The sequence below is a fragment of the Eschrichtius robustus genome, chromosome 2, assembly GCF_028021215.1.
Source record: "Eschrichtius robustus isolate mEscRob2 chromosome 2, mEscRob2.pri, whole genome shotgun sequence".
NCBI lineage: Eukaryota > Metazoa > Chordata > Mammalia > Artiodactyla > Eschrichtiidae > Eschrichtius > Eschrichtius robustus.
In genome coordinates this window covers 42,365,918-42,379,835 of record NC_090825.1, presented here as the reverse complement: position 1 = coordinate 42,379,835, position 13,918 = coordinate 42,365,918, and the positions used below count along the sequence as shown (strand labels likewise).

The following is a 13,918-nucleotide window of genomic DNA, read 5'->3' as shown; positions in this document are numbered from 1 at the left end:
TTAAACCGCTGCAGCTTACTTGGTTTGAGGGGAAAGTGCGGAGAAAATATCACAGCGCTGCAGACCTGCTGTTGGAGGTTCCTCGGGCAGTCTTCTGTTTGGAGCACGAATACCGGCTGGCTGGCTGGACTGGCCCCTAGAAACGCAGCAGCATCGAGGAACCTGCGGAGGCTGTGCTCCCCAGCCCGGCGGAAGGAGGGATACCGGCTCCTCAGGTCCTGCCTAAAACGAAAATCACAAACGCAACTGAATTATTATTGTTCGTATGGGTCACTGAAGAAAACGTCTGTGCTGACAGAATTCTAGCTGGAGCCTTCGTCTGGAGCTCGGAAGCGGACCTTTACAAAATTACCGACCTGGTTACAGCCGGTATAGAAGGCGCTCGCACTTGTCAAAACCATCTGGCCAAGGACGAGGAGATGCCCCCCGGGGGAATCTCTTTCCCGGGCGCGGTTAGATTCCCTCATCTGGATCCGGCGTCCACCTGGCCTAGCTGCCGCCCCACCCCACCGCTACCCCACGCCGCGCGCGCTCAGCTCCTGCCGCAACCCGAGCTCAGTTGCCCGGGTAACAAGGGATGCACACGGAGCGGGCCGCGCAACGCGAGTGCGCCCTGCGCGCTGTAGCTCCTCCTCCGCCTTGCAGACCCGGGTAGCTGAGTGTGCCAGCAGCGCGCTCGGGAGCGGGTCTTTAGCCGGGAAAGCGCGGTTCTCGTGCCGCTCTGGACTCAGCCAGTGAGAAGCCGGGGGTGTGGCTGAGGCAACCTGCAGGCAGAGTACTTATGGGCTCGCCGCGGCTCAGGCCTGGCCTTCTTCGCACTCTTGCGCACGCGTGTCCACCCCACCGCAGCCGGGGAGTCGGAGAACGGCCACCCGGCTTCATCATGGTGACCCCCTGCCCCACCAGCCCCATGAGCCCCGCCGCCCGGGCTGGGAGGCGGGACGACCAGAACCTCCGTGCCCCGGTGAAGAAGAGCAGGCGCCCACGCCTCCGGAGGAAGCAGCCGCTGCAGCCGCTGAACCCGTGCCCGCTACCCGGAGACTCTGGCGTCTGCGACCTGTTCGAGTCCCCCAGCTCCGGCTCGGATGGCGCAGACAGCCCCGCGGCGCGAGGCTGCAGCCCCCTACCCGGTCCTGCCCAGCAGCTGGTGCAGCTAGATCTACAGACCTTCCGCGACTACGGTCAGAGCTGCTACGCCTTCCGCAAGGCGCGGGAAAGCCACTACCACCCGCGGGAGTCATTGGCGCGGCAGCCACAAGTGAGGCGCTGGTAGAGCCAGCTCTCCACCGCCGCTCCTCTTCCTCTCCCGGGCTCTCTCCTTTTCTGCTCTGTCTGCCCTCCGCGGCGCCCCGGCCCTCGCCAGCCCGGCTTCCACCCCCGGTCCGAGCGGGAAGGGGCTTTGGAGGGCCGGGCCACCAGCCTCATTTTACAGATGGAGAAAAGCGGGGCCTAGACGGCTTAAGTGACCTGCCCGAAGTCTCCAAACTGTTTAGCAGGGACACGGTAGAATGCAGATTAGTTAAGACAGTTTCTAGGTTCGAGTCCAGACTCCTACCGACCCCGGCAAGTTACTTCACGATCCTAAACTTGTTTCTGCATTTGCAAAGTGGTGACCTCCCTGCCCCCGCTGATTGCTGAGAGGATTACACGAGGTAACGTGTATCCGCGCTCGGCACGGCGCCAGGCACGAATCCCGGCGTCCTGGCTCCTAGCCCTGCCTGTGCTCTTTCCGCAGCAGCGCTGCCCACCTCTTTCCGTTTCCAGCGCCTTTAGGTTTTTCCTCTGTTTCCTGCCTCCCTCCGGGGACGCTCCCTACGTCTTCGTGCCCTGTCCCTTCCACAGCCGCTCTCAGCCCTAGGCTCAGCTGGCCCGCCTCCCTCCTCCCTCCGGCAGGTAACGGCGGAATCCCGCTGTAAGCTGCTCAGCTGGCTAATCCCCGTGCACCGCCAGTTCGGCCTCTCCTTCGAGTCGCTGTGCCTGACGGTGAACACTCTGGACCGCTTCCTTATCACCACGCCTGTGGCTGCAGACTGCTTCCAGCTGCTCGGGGTCACGTCCCTGCTCATCGCTTGCAAACAGGTACCTCCACGCGGCGTCTGGGGGCCAGCCAGACTCCCGGCCGCTCTCTGGCCGCCCGGCTGTTCAGCGCACACGGTTGAGTGCTGGGTTCCCTGAACTCATTTTGCAAACTTACATGCCCCACAGCCTTAACTACAGAATTCCCCCCAAAACGAACAATCCTTTCACCCAGCCCCCAAAGAAATAGGCCACGTGTCAACAGCTCTCTGTAGCCCCTCTATTCTAGTCTCCGAAAAAAAAAAAATCTTCAAAATTTCTCAAACCTGTTTTCAGCGTTGCGCTGGAAGGACACCCCAGATGATTACGGTGGAAGTATGGAGAGGCGAAGCCCCAAATATCTCGCTGGAAGGGATGGGGGAAGTCCTGGTTTTCTCCCGGGTGTGAGGCTGGGTGGGCCTCCAGCCCTGGATGCTGCGAAGCGAGGGATGAGCGCCCCTGTGTTACAGGTGGAGGTGCACCCGCCGCGCGTGAAGCAGCTCCTGGCCCTGTGCTGCGGCGCCTTCTCCCGGCAGCAGCTCTGCAACCTCGAGTGCATCGTGCTGCACAAACTGCACTTCAGCCTGGGCGCGCCGACCATCAGCTTCTTCCTGGAGCATTTCACGCACGCACGCGTGGAGGCCGGGCAGGCAGAGGTCTCCGAAGCCCTGGAAGCGCAAGCCCTGGCGCGAGGGGTGGCGGAGCTGAGCCTGGCTGACTACGCTTTCACCAGCTACACCCCCTCCCTGCTGGCCATCTGTTGCCTGGCGCTGGCAGACCGTATGCTGCAGTTCCCTCGCCCGATGGACTTGCGCCTGGGCGGGCACCCCGAGGCGGCGCTGCAGGACTGCCTGGGCAAGCTGCAGCTACTGGTGGCCATAAACAGAACGTCCCTGACTCACATAGTGCCCCTCCAGATCTGCGAGAAGTGCAGCCTGTCCCCGAGCTTGAAATGAAGTAGACCCTTGGTCTCCCTTGATCCCCTGGCCTGGCTGCTGGACCTCTCCCATTGCTTTGAAAGAATGCAGTATTGGCCCACAGAGAGGGGTTCAGGCCTCCCACTTGATCACCAGCTCATCCTGCAGGTTGTAAATAGTGTACGATTGTAGCGTTTCATTGTTTATTTATTTTACTAACAGCGCACAAGAGAAGAGACGAGTCTTTCCCCAGTAAACAGGCTGTCTGCGGTGGTTTGTCTGAATACTACCAATGCGAGCGTTTGTCCACGAAGAGGGAAGGTGAAGGCCATCCGGGAATAGAGGCGGTCAGTAACCATGGAGGGCTCCTCCCTCCCCCCAGGCATCTTTGTTTGGGAACACCAGGTCTGGAGAGGTTCCTGTAGACCGAGGTTCCAGTTACAAGGCGAGTCAGGGTCACTTGTTGGACTGTAACTGGTGACCTTGTTAGGAGGCTGAGGACTGCTCACTCCTAGAGGTTCAAAGGGCGAGGTGGGGTGTGAGGCTGAAAAGAACCCACAGCAGTCGATGTTGTCTAGCGGGGCCAGGGGGCACACTGCTGGTGCAGAAGATCCCAGGCTGAGAAGCTTTGGGGACTGCACACTCCCACTAGCTGGGGCAACCAAGAGTTACCCTGACAACTGCCAGATGTGGGAAAATGAAGGCTTTGCAGGCAGTTATGGCCATTGCAAATTGAGTCCATTTATCCTGCAATCACATGGTTGAACAGTTCTCTCTTGTCTTACGCCTACTATGTGTGAGCCCATGGTAACAATGGTGCACTAGTAACCATGGCTATCATTGAGTGCTTACATGTACCAGGCACAGTGTTCAGCATTCATTATTTCAATCCTTCAACAGTTCTACGAGGCAGAGTCTATTATCCCAGTTTTCAGAGCAGGACACTGGGCCGCAGAGAGGTTAAACAACAGTGGAGCAGCCAGGATGTGAAGGCAGGTGATCTGAGTCCAGAGTTCCACCCTTTGCCACATGCTCAATTTCCTCCACTTACAGGTTTCTGGAAATGCTCAACAACAAAAAAAAACTCTCTTCCCAAGGTAAGCATGGGACAAGTGATCTGTTCGGTGCCCTCCATTTAATAGGGACTATGGAGAACATACTTGGAGAGCCAGTACAGTCCTTGCCTCCAGTCATGTTACAGGAGTCATTTTACAGATGGGAAAAGTGAGTCAAGAAATGCGACAGAGGCTTGCTGGAGTTCTGTGACTCCACAGCTGTCCCATCATCTTCATTCTCACTGTTGTGAATCTGCTGTAGACCCTGAATCTGTAACCTCCAGCAAATTAACCTCTCTGAGCCCAATCGCCAACTGATAGCAGGGCTATTATGAAGCTTAAATGAGATTGCTATGAGGTAGTATAAAGTAGTGCTTAAACACTTGGACTCTGGAGTCAATTTGCTGTGTGACCTTAAGCAAGTCACATATCTACGCTTAAGTCTTTCCTGTAAAAATGAGAGTAACAGTAGCATTTGCCTGGTAGTGTTGAGGTATGGATTTAATGAGATGTTCTCTACAAACCCCTCAGCACAGGTCCTGCCTGGCACATAGCAAGTCTTCAAGAAGGCTAGGGGCTTCCATGGTGGCACAGTGGTTAAGAATCCGCCTGCCAATGCAGGGGACACGGGTTCGAGCCCTGGTCCGGGAAGATCCCACATGCCGCGGTGCAACTAAGCCCGTGCGCCACAACTACTGAGCCTGCGCTCTAGAGCCCGCGAGCCACAACTACTGAAGCCCGTGTGCCTAGAGCCCGTGCTCTGCAACAAGAGAAGCCACTGCAATGAGGAGCCCACGCACAGCAACGAAGAATAGCCCCCGCTCGCGGCAACTAGAGAAAAGCCTGCGGGCAGCAACAAAGACCCAACGCAGCCAAAAAAAAAAAAAAAAAAAAAAAAGGCTGGTGGCAGCCTGCACAGTGATGGGGTGTGGGGGAGGAGTTACACAGAAAAAAAAAAAAAACTCGGTGAAAAAATAAATAGAGAGAAAGCAAATACAGGAAAATGTTAATGTTACTGTTGTTCATTGTACTGTGTTTTTCAAATTTTCTGTATGGTTGAAAAAATAAAGTTTTGGTGGAATAAACTCAGTCATGTTCTACTGCATTTAGAATAAATCTAAATATATGACAAATGGCACAGATAAAAAGCAAACTCAAAACATACTTAGAGAAACTTCCTTGCACTTCTTGTGCACCCAAGTACTCTCCAGAGACAGGAGCGCCTTACGAACCCTACTCTCCTGATATGTTGATATGCTAAGCTCTCCAGCAACTTTCTCCTCCTTGGCTCAGGGAGAGGGAAGTGGTGATCCCCGAGCTGTTTGAGGAAATGCTGGTCTGTGATGGTGAAAAGGAGGAGGAAAATCATATCATCTGTTCCAAGTTCCAAAATATCTGGAGCTCTCAGCCTGGCTATTAGGGGACGGGGTACCTCTGCAAAAGAGTGATTTTGGGGGGAGTTGTCTTCACCAGCATTTACTCAGCTAAGATTGATATGGGTGATTTGGTTCCAGAATCATCCAGACCAGGAATCATGTAATCATGCTATTCCAGCTCCTGTTGCCACAGACAATCTATTGTACATTTTTATGCACAATGCCCATATTTTTCTACTCCAATGTGGAACTCATTGATGGAAAATGGGCCTGTTTTGGATCTTGCCATGTGTAGAGATCTCCCCAAAACTCAGCTAAGAGCTTCCCCACTCCTTTTACAGACTGGGAAGTCGTTAAGGATAGGGATGGGGAATGGACTGACTAGTGGCTAGGCTACTCAGGAACCAGAGGAAGTAAGAGACAAAGCCAGCAAGAGGCTGTGGGAGGCTGGAGGTGCAGCTGAAAAGGCACCTCAAAACAGCAACATTAATTTATCCACACCAAGCACCAGTCGTATTACATAAACAATCTCATCTTCACAGCAACTCCTCTGAAGTTAGTGTTATGTTTTTCCAAAAGAACTGGGGTTCAGGTACCTGGTGGAGCCTGGGTTCCGACCCTAAAGCCAGAGCTTCTTCCTCACCATCAGCGACACCACACCAACTCTAGCTGGCTGACCTCACTGGTTCCTGCATCTATAGATGGCTCAGAGAGTCTCTAAGTCTATTCTAACTATATCATTGGATTGCTTTCCATCACTGTTAGGGGGATCTTGTTTATTAATCCAGATAATAGGTGCAAATAAAAGAGGATCTTTCACTACTCCTATGAGGTGTAAGGCACCAATTTAAGGTGCCCAATAGGGGGTCACAAAGATTTCAATTTCAGATGATTGTTCAAACTGTATGGATATGAGAGTGGTCCTGAAAGAGAACCCTCACCCAAGGATCTAGAGATGCCCCTTCCTGGGAGAGGCTTCCGGCTTGGGAAGAGGAGTCAAGACTCCGGCTGAGCAAGCAAGGCCGGTTGTACAGAGAGTGACCAAATGCCTCGAGAGGTAGCTGAGGCTTCCGGGGAAGAGACCGGGTTTTAGGGGATTTGGGGCTGTCCACTGTGGACATGTGTGACCCTCTCTTTTAAAGGCTGTGCTCAGGTGCTGCTGCCTGAGAAAGTGCCGGGTAGGGGTACGGAGCGGGGCTCTAGGCATCAGACCAAGTGGATGTCAAAACCAGGAGGGCTCCCTAGCTTTGGGGGAGGGGACTTCCGTAATCTGGGGCTGTTCTGGGGAGTCCCTGCTGAACTTCTACAATACATCCCCAGCAAATCCTACATGGCGGGGCAAACGCCGGGGTCTGACTTTGGCAGTTGACACTCCAAGTTTGTTTCGTGCCTTGTGGCTGGCGTGGGAAGAAAATGAAATAAGAATCGTTAACTTTTCCATATTCCCGCTGTCCGTACGCGGAAAGGCGGTACCCAGCGTTAGGGACCAGTAGGGGTTGTCCTCCCCTCCTCTCCTTTCCTATGGCGTGGCCGGGAGGCTGCGGCGCCAACGCGAGCCAAAAGAGCGCTCGCGGGCCCGGGCCCCGCGCTCGCGGCTCCCGGGGGAATCCGCGTTGCCAGGTTGGGTTTTAACGCCTCCGCCCGCGCACAGATTGTCCCGGGCTGAAGGCGCCACCACTGGCGCTCAGGCGCGAGCCGCCCCGCCCGCGCGGCGGTCCTCCTACTCCACCCCGCCTTCCCTCCGCACCTTCACAGTCGCCCCTTAGCCCCACCCCGGCCACGCGCCTCCCCGACTTCTGGCCGGCTTCACAGCCTCGGGAGCGCTGGGTGTGGGGTCGCCATCCCGGCCCGGCCGCCGCCTCCGAGCAGTCGACGCGGGGCTCCAGGCCTGAAGCGGGCGGGGAGGCAGGATGCAGGCGTGCGGGGGCACCGCGGCGGGTCGCCGGGCCTTCGACAGCATTTGCCCCAATAGGATGCTGGATCCGCGAGGCCGGCCGTTCGGCAAGCCCGGGAAGCTGGAGAGGAAGGTGGGGCCGCGGGACGGAGCCGGGCAGGGTCCTCACGCTCCCGTCAGTGAGGGCTGACCCGCGCTCACCATTTCTGTGCCCGGCTAGTTCGCCCCTGGGCGGAAGCTCTTTCTCGGTAGCAGCGGCAGCAGCCCGGTGTCGGTGTACGAGGATCCCCCAGACGCCGATGCCGCTGCGCTACCAGGTGATACCGGTGGTCCTTGCGCGACCCCTCGGGTTCCCCGCGCCAGGTGGGTGGGGCGCGCGGGGCTCAGAATAGCTTTTCTCCCTGGGGTTTCGGAGTCCTGGCAGCGATGCCAGCGGCGAGCCCTTGCGGGGAGGCTTAGGGTCCGCCCGGCGCGTGTCTCCGGTTCTCCCCGCGCAGCCCTCACCACCATAGACCTGCAGGACCTCGCTGACTGCTCCTCATTACTCGGGTCCGACGCGCCGCCTAGTGGTAATTCGGCCGCCTCACAGGTACCTCTCCTGGCGGAAAATCGCGGCCTCTCGACGCCCAAACTTCGATTCGGGAGTCAGTTCTCGAGTTTCCTCAAAGAATCCTTTTGGGTGGGGAGCGCAGACACATCTGGCTAGCGGGGGGAGATGTCCTGCAGAAATCCAAGCCTCGAGGATTAGAACTTCCTCCTCCCTCCTAGTATGTTAACGGTGGCCGCATTCTCAGAACTGTTTTGACCAACTCTGGACAGGGAAGCTCATCTGGAGGGCTCCCCTGCCAGACGGGTCTCCCATTCCCCTCCCCATCTATTCCTTGGAGCTGCGATAAAGCAACGTGGAGGTTGCGCACTGAGGGACCAGGTGGGTAGATGGGAGCAACGTTGCTCTCTGGGCACCTATCTGTTCTCCCAACATGCCTTTCCAGGCCATTCATTAACCATTTTCATTCCCTGGATGTCTAAGGAGTGTGGAGATCCGGAGAATAACTTCTCGATCAAGACTGGAAAAAACGAAGAGAATTTACATTTGGAGGAAGTGGGAAGAGTGACAGATGACTAGAAGAAATCTGACTGAAAACGTTGCTCTCTACAGAGATGGCCCTTCAGCAGTTGGGTACTTTATAAAAGTCCTTTTCGCCCCCTGCAAAGGCTGCTGTCACTTACTCCCATGGGGCAAAGAGGCATTTCCCCCCAAAAACCTATCTTCTTACTTGCATCCCACTTCTACCACTTGCCAGGGCTGAGACTCCCCAGCCAGATGATGGCGCCTCCCAGCACTGGTGTCTGGGAGGCCAGAAGCCTGCCTCATCGATGGATATGAATGCATCCATCGATGCATATGAATGGATATGAATAGCTAGATGCAACCTCCAGGAAGGGTGCCAGTTCCAGGTTCCTGGCAGCACGTGCTGGGGATATGAGGTTTCACGGGGAATAGATCAAGTACAGAACTCTCCAGAGGAAATGACCACCTCCTAGAACTGGGGTTGGTGTGGTGGAGCAAAGCTTCCCAGGGGCCTCTCTAAGTGCCTCTTAGAATTGGGATAGAGCCTAGGGAGACTCAGGGTAGGTGGCAACTGAGAGCAGAGATTGTAAAGGCAACAGGTAAGAGTGGGAATTGCCCTGCAAAGGCCATTCTCCTGTTCTTTTAGGGTCTGGATGCTCAAATGAAAAAAGACAATACATAAGCATCTTTCAACGGACCCAGAGGGCTACATCACGCCCTTACTCCAACATGTTTATTTTGCAAGAAAAAAGCCAAACCAAACCAAACCAAACAACAACAACAACAAAACCAAGCAGGCTCTTGCTGAATTTTTGCTTATGTATACAGAACTTAAATTTGACATCATGCTCTGCGTTGTTTTTTGGTTTTGTTTTGTTTTTGTTTTTTGGCTGCTGTTTGTGTTGGAGAAATGCCAGGTTTTTACCTAATTGGGAAGATAGGATTCAAAGTTTCAAGGACAGAGCTCATGCCCGATAGCCCAAGCAAGAGGTCCAGGATTTTTCCCGCGGGAAGTCAGAACTGGTACAGAAGGAGATATATCCCTAGGGGAAGATTCTGTGGGGGAACCCCCTGGCCAGTGCACACTCTGGATACATTTCTCCTTCCTGTTGGGGAAAGTGGACAGAGAGAGGAAGTGCTCTAGAAGTGTTTGAGGTCCAGAATGGGCTAAGACCTGGGATAGCACAGGAGGAAGCATTTCCTGGGTGCCTGTCCCTGAGTTGGCCTCTAGTCTCCTCATGGTAAAGGCTTTTCTCTACTGAGAGGGAGACCTTTTAGCCCTTGGGAAATGTCTCATTTCTGACTCCTTCAACCAGGGAAGAACTTGTGCTTCAGGATTTGTCTGGGGCCCTCAGTCTTTCCTTTCTAAGCTCCCTTCCCCTTACAGACTCATTTCTCAACTGGTGCTAGAGGTCTCCCTGGTTGAAGCTCTCCTCCCTGAAGGAAACTGATACTTGTACATTCTTTGAAGTTAGAGTCAGAATAAGTTCCTCTTCTCAGAAGTATTTGAATAGTAAAGAAGGGTGTTTGGCAGAAGAATATGATTAACCCAAAGGAATAAAAAAATTGATAATAGTGGAATCAGTAGAATAGATATTTCTGATGGGCATACTGGATGCACCCATCACACCATGCTCCTTGAGAGGCTTCTTTCCCCTTCCCAGAACTGTCTTCATTGGAAACCAGGCTTTCCTAAAAGAGAAATAAAAGCTAGAGGCAATGAGGTATAGAGGAAAGAGGACTGAAATAGGCACCAGCATTCTGGGGCAGAAGCTCCAGTTTCACTATTTCAGAGCTGGGTGGCTTTCGACAACGCGATTTCTCTGAGCTTCAGCTTCTCCATCATGGGAGGAGTCACTTCCTGGGCCCTGCCTGCTTCCTACATTGGTGTGAGAATTAACAGAGAGACTCGATGTAAAAGTTTGTGTCAACTCTGTCCACGAATTAAGGGAATAAGAAGTTTCCTGGTCACCAGCCTTTTACAGTCTCCTTCCGTCTCACGCACCCAGGCACATTGCAGGAACCGAGGAGAGTGTCCAGTCCAAGATGCTGGTGATGCATCACGCCGTACGGGAAAAGTCAACTCCAACTTTTTGAGAAACAGAAGAGCAAGAGGGTCCACGCCTGCTGCGTGCTGAACAGAAGCACTTTCCATAGCATCCCTGGCCCCTCATATCTTAGCCTACCTTTTCTCTTTCTGTGTGGGGAGAGGTGGTTTAGTTGTGACTGAGCCTTGGCGGGATATGTGGACTCTAGTTACTGCTTTGGATGCCCCTGCACGCTGGCGGGTCTTGGGAGGAAGGACGGTGTGTCCGTACGCCAGGCTCTCAGCTCTTAGAGCTGTGGCTCCTTGGCCTGTGGGAGGTAAGTCGGGGCTGAAGGTCTGCGGGCACACTAGCAACGCGCCTGGTTGGCTGGTGACCGGCCAATGAGGCGGCGCCGGACTGTGCAGGCTGCCAGAGGCCGGGCGCGGGGCGGCTGTGCTGCGCGCAGAAGGACCGAAGCGCGACGCAGCAGCGCGCAGTTTCAGCGCCCGGCAGGACCCTCGCGACCGGGTCCCCGCTTCGTGCGTCCCTCTCCCCACCATGGCAGTGCAGGCCTGCTGGATTCCGTGTCTCGGGCAGGGCTTTGATTTTCAGGTACAAGTTTCCGCTGCGAACGCGAGTGCATGCAGACCTGCCATCGAGCCCAGGAGGTTAACTGTCGGTCTAGGAAGTGTTCCAGACCCGCCAGGCTCAACATTAACTAGTTTGTACCTCTGGTTTGTTTCAGAACCACTCCCTGCAAACGGCAGCGGACTTCGATCTGCAGGATTTCAGAGACACCGTGGATGATCTCATTGCAGGCAAGTGCAATCTCTTTGCAGTTAAATAACGGCGGGGGTGTCCTCTACCCCTCAAATCTGACTAGTTCGGATTTCGTGGTCCTGAAAGTGGTAAACCCTGTACCTGTCAACGACTCGCCAGCAACTCATCAAAGGGTCTGGCTCATCCATATTTAAACCCCCCCCCCCTTTTCCTAATGGAGAAGATGAGTCGCTGGATCTATAGCGCTTTCTCAGTTTGCCCATGTCAGTTCTGGGAGAGAGAACCCTACGCTGTGATGTGGGCTGGAAGACGCTGAGTGACAGGAGTGTGCAGAGTAGGGCATTTGTGTGACTTCAGGCAAGTTTGACCTGGCCACCGTGGAAATTCAGTTCAGATCATCTCAACAGGCATTTATTGAGCACCTGCTGTGTATGTACAGGATATCAGGAAGAGCCTGGGATCGTAGGGATTGCAGAGTGAGGGGTGCTTTATTAATAAAGAAAAATCACGTAAACCCTACACCCGCGTGATATTTTGTCCCTGCAGTTAGCTGGGCACGAGTCTGAGGCTGCAAACTCAGCTCCCTCTCTTCCTCTTCATCAGACTCATCCTCTTTGATGTCGCCTCCCCTGGCGGGCGGAGACTTCCCCTTCTCTCCTTGCGACGTACTGCCGTTTGGTCCCTGTCTCTCCCCACAAGCCTTGCAGTCACCGCCGCTGCGCCCTCCCGACGTGCCCCCGCGCCCTCCCGACGTGCCCCCGCCAGAGCAGTACTGGAAGGAGGTGGCCGACCAGAACCAGAGGGCGTTGGGGGACGCACTCGTGGAGAATAACCAAGTAGGGACATTGGGCTGGCGTCCAGGAGTCCTTGGGGCGGGGGCAGGGCATGGGGCCCCGGGAGGAAGCGGAGTTGCAGGAGCGGGAATGAGCCCCCTTGGACGTTAGAACCAGTGGACGAGTTTACGTAGCTGTTGTTGCTCCACTGGTTCTACCTCAGTTTACAACGTCACGAAGTGGGAATAATCTTACCCACCAGAGTTTTAATAGGGCCACCAATATTTACTGAAGGCTTTCTATATGCCTGGTATTGTGCTTACCAATTTACTTTCCTCATTAATTACTCACAGCCATTGAGCTAGATACTTTTACCAGCCCCATTTTACAGATAAGGAAACTGACTTATAGGAAGGTTGAACTTCTGTATCTGCCTGTTGCCCAAGTCAGCACTCCTCACCGCTACACTGAGGATTAACTGAGAAACATTTTGTCTAAGTGCTCTGTAAAAATAAATAAATAAATAAATAAATAAATAAATAAATAAATAAATAAATAAATAAAATTATCATTCTCACCAGTGTAAACGTCCTTGGGGCCCCAGTTTCTAATTAGACGTTAGGATCTGGGTTCACTTTATGAAGAGTGTACAGGCGAGACCGAGCAGGGTAGCCTATCCCTGAATATTTGGGTCTCCGCCTGCAGCTGCACGTGACGTTGACCCAGAAACAGGAGGAGATCGCCTCACTGAAGGAGCGGAACGTGCAACTGAAGGAACTCGCCAGTCGGACACGGCACCTGGCCTCGGTGTTGGATGTAAGTGGGGCGCGCGCGTGTAGAACACTGCAGGAAGTCGGAAATGTTCTGTGCACCTCCCACCCAGTTCCTGGTGTTGGGAGCCGGCGGGGGTCGGGGAACGGAGAGGACCGCTGGGAGCTCGCTGAGTCACTTGCAGGTGTTGCCTAAGTCGGCCGAGTCGCGCAGTTCGACGTGCGCCCAGGTCTCCTTTGAGCGCCCAGCACGAGGCGAGTCCGGCTGGCCCCAGGGCGGCGCTCCTCCCCATCTTTTTGTAGAAGCTGATGATCACACAGTCCCGGGATTGCGGGGTGGCAGCCGAGCCTATCCTGCTCAAGGCGACTTCCAAAAGGAGCCTGGAGGAGTTGTTCAGCGCTGCGGGGCAGGATTGCGCGGAAGTGGACGCCATCCTGAGGGAGATTTCTGAGCGCTGCGATGAAGCGCTGCAGAGCCGCGATCCCAAGCGGCTTCGGCTGCAGCCCGAGCCCCCGAGCACGGACGGCAGGCCCGGGAACCTGCACGGCGCCTTCCGGGGGCTGCGCACAGACTGCAGCCGGAGCGCGCTGAACCTGAGCCACAGTGAGCTGGAGGAGGGCGGCTCCTTCAGCACCTCCATCCGCAGCCACAGCACCATCCGTACCCTCGCTTTCCCCCAAGGCAATGCCTTCACCATCCGGACAGCCAACGGGGGTTACAAATTCCGCTGGGTCCCCAGTTGAGCTGGGATGTGGTCCTCCGAAACACTGCCTTCTATCCAAACTGAAGCCCCTGTAGGCTAAACGGGAGTAGCTGAAACCTGGTTTCTCAGAAGAACTCCACTTGCAGGGCCGACGCCAGCCTGAAACTGTTTTTTCAGGAACAGAAACGTTTTGATACTGATGCACTGTAAAATTCTGGTACAAAATACTGTCTAGTCCCTCCCCTTTTCACAGCGAAACCGTGTGTGTATGTGCGTGTGTGTGCTTGCATATGTATGTGTATACATACACTTACATGTCACAGTCAATTTTTAAAGTATTTATTTTTAGCAGCTTTGAATTACGTACTTTTTAGAGCTGGAAGGGACCTAAAAACCACTTAGGTATTTTATAATTATAATAATGCCCTACTTTCATACGAAGCAAAAGGAGGCTCTAAGAAGTTAAGGAACTTTCTACAAAAAGAAGCGTCATGG

At 54.5% G+C, this 13,918-nt stretch overlaps 2 protein-coding genes across 2 annotated transcripts; both read left to right on the top strand.

Moving 5' to 3' along the window:
- The first annotated feature begins 883 nt into the window (after nucleotides 1-883).
- On the top strand, nucleotides 884-3,011 carry CCNO (cyclin O). Its single transcript, XM_068532846.1, has 3 exons — nucleotides 884-1,258; nucleotides 1,894-2,079; nucleotides 2,526-3,011. Exons 1-3 carry the CDS (start codon nucleotides 884-886, stop codon nucleotides 3,009-3,011), a joined length of 1,047 nt encoding a protein of 348 aa, XP_068388947.1.
- A 4,302-nt stretch (nucleotides 3,012-7,313) lies between these two features.
- On the top strand, nucleotides 7,314-13,463 carry MCIDAS (multiciliate differentiation and DNA synthesis associated cell cycle protein). The gene is made up of 7 exons (XM_068532831.1): nucleotides 7,314-7,430; nucleotides 7,518-7,614; nucleotides 7,795-7,886; nucleotides 11,142-11,214; nucleotides 11,780-12,012; nucleotides 12,655-12,765; nucleotides 13,023-13,463. Exons 1-7 carry the CDS (start codon nucleotides 7,314-7,316, stop codon nucleotides 13,461-13,463), a joined length of 1,164 nt encoding a protein of 387 aa, XP_068388932.1.
- The last annotated feature ends 455 nt before the right edge of the window (nucleotides 13,464-13,918 follow it).

Coding starts and splice junctions, on each gene's coding strand:
- CCNO (XM_068532846.1), top strand. CDS start 884: ATGGTGACCCCCTGCCCCACCAGCCCCATGAGCCCCGCCGCCCGGGCT. Junction 1,259..1,893: donor CATTGGCGCGGCAGCCACAA/GTGAGGCGCTGG, acceptor TCCCTCCGGCAG/GTAACGGCGGAATCCCGCTG. Junction 2,080..2,525: donor TGCTCATCGCTTGCAAACAG/GTACCTCCACGC, acceptor CCTGTGTTACAG/GTGGAGGTGCACCCGCCGCG.
- MCIDAS (XM_068532831.1), top strand. CDS start 7,314: ATGCAGGCGTGCGGGGGCACCGCGGCGGGTCGCCGGGCCTTCGACAGC. Junction 7,431..7,517: donor CCGGGAAGCTGGAGAGGAAG/GTGGGGCCGCGG, acceptor GTGCCCGGCTAG/TTCGCCCCTGGGCGGAAGCT. Junction 7,615..7,794: donor CGATGCCGCTGCGCTACCAG/GTGATACCGGTG, acceptor CTCCCCGCGCAG/CCCTCACCACCATAGACCTG.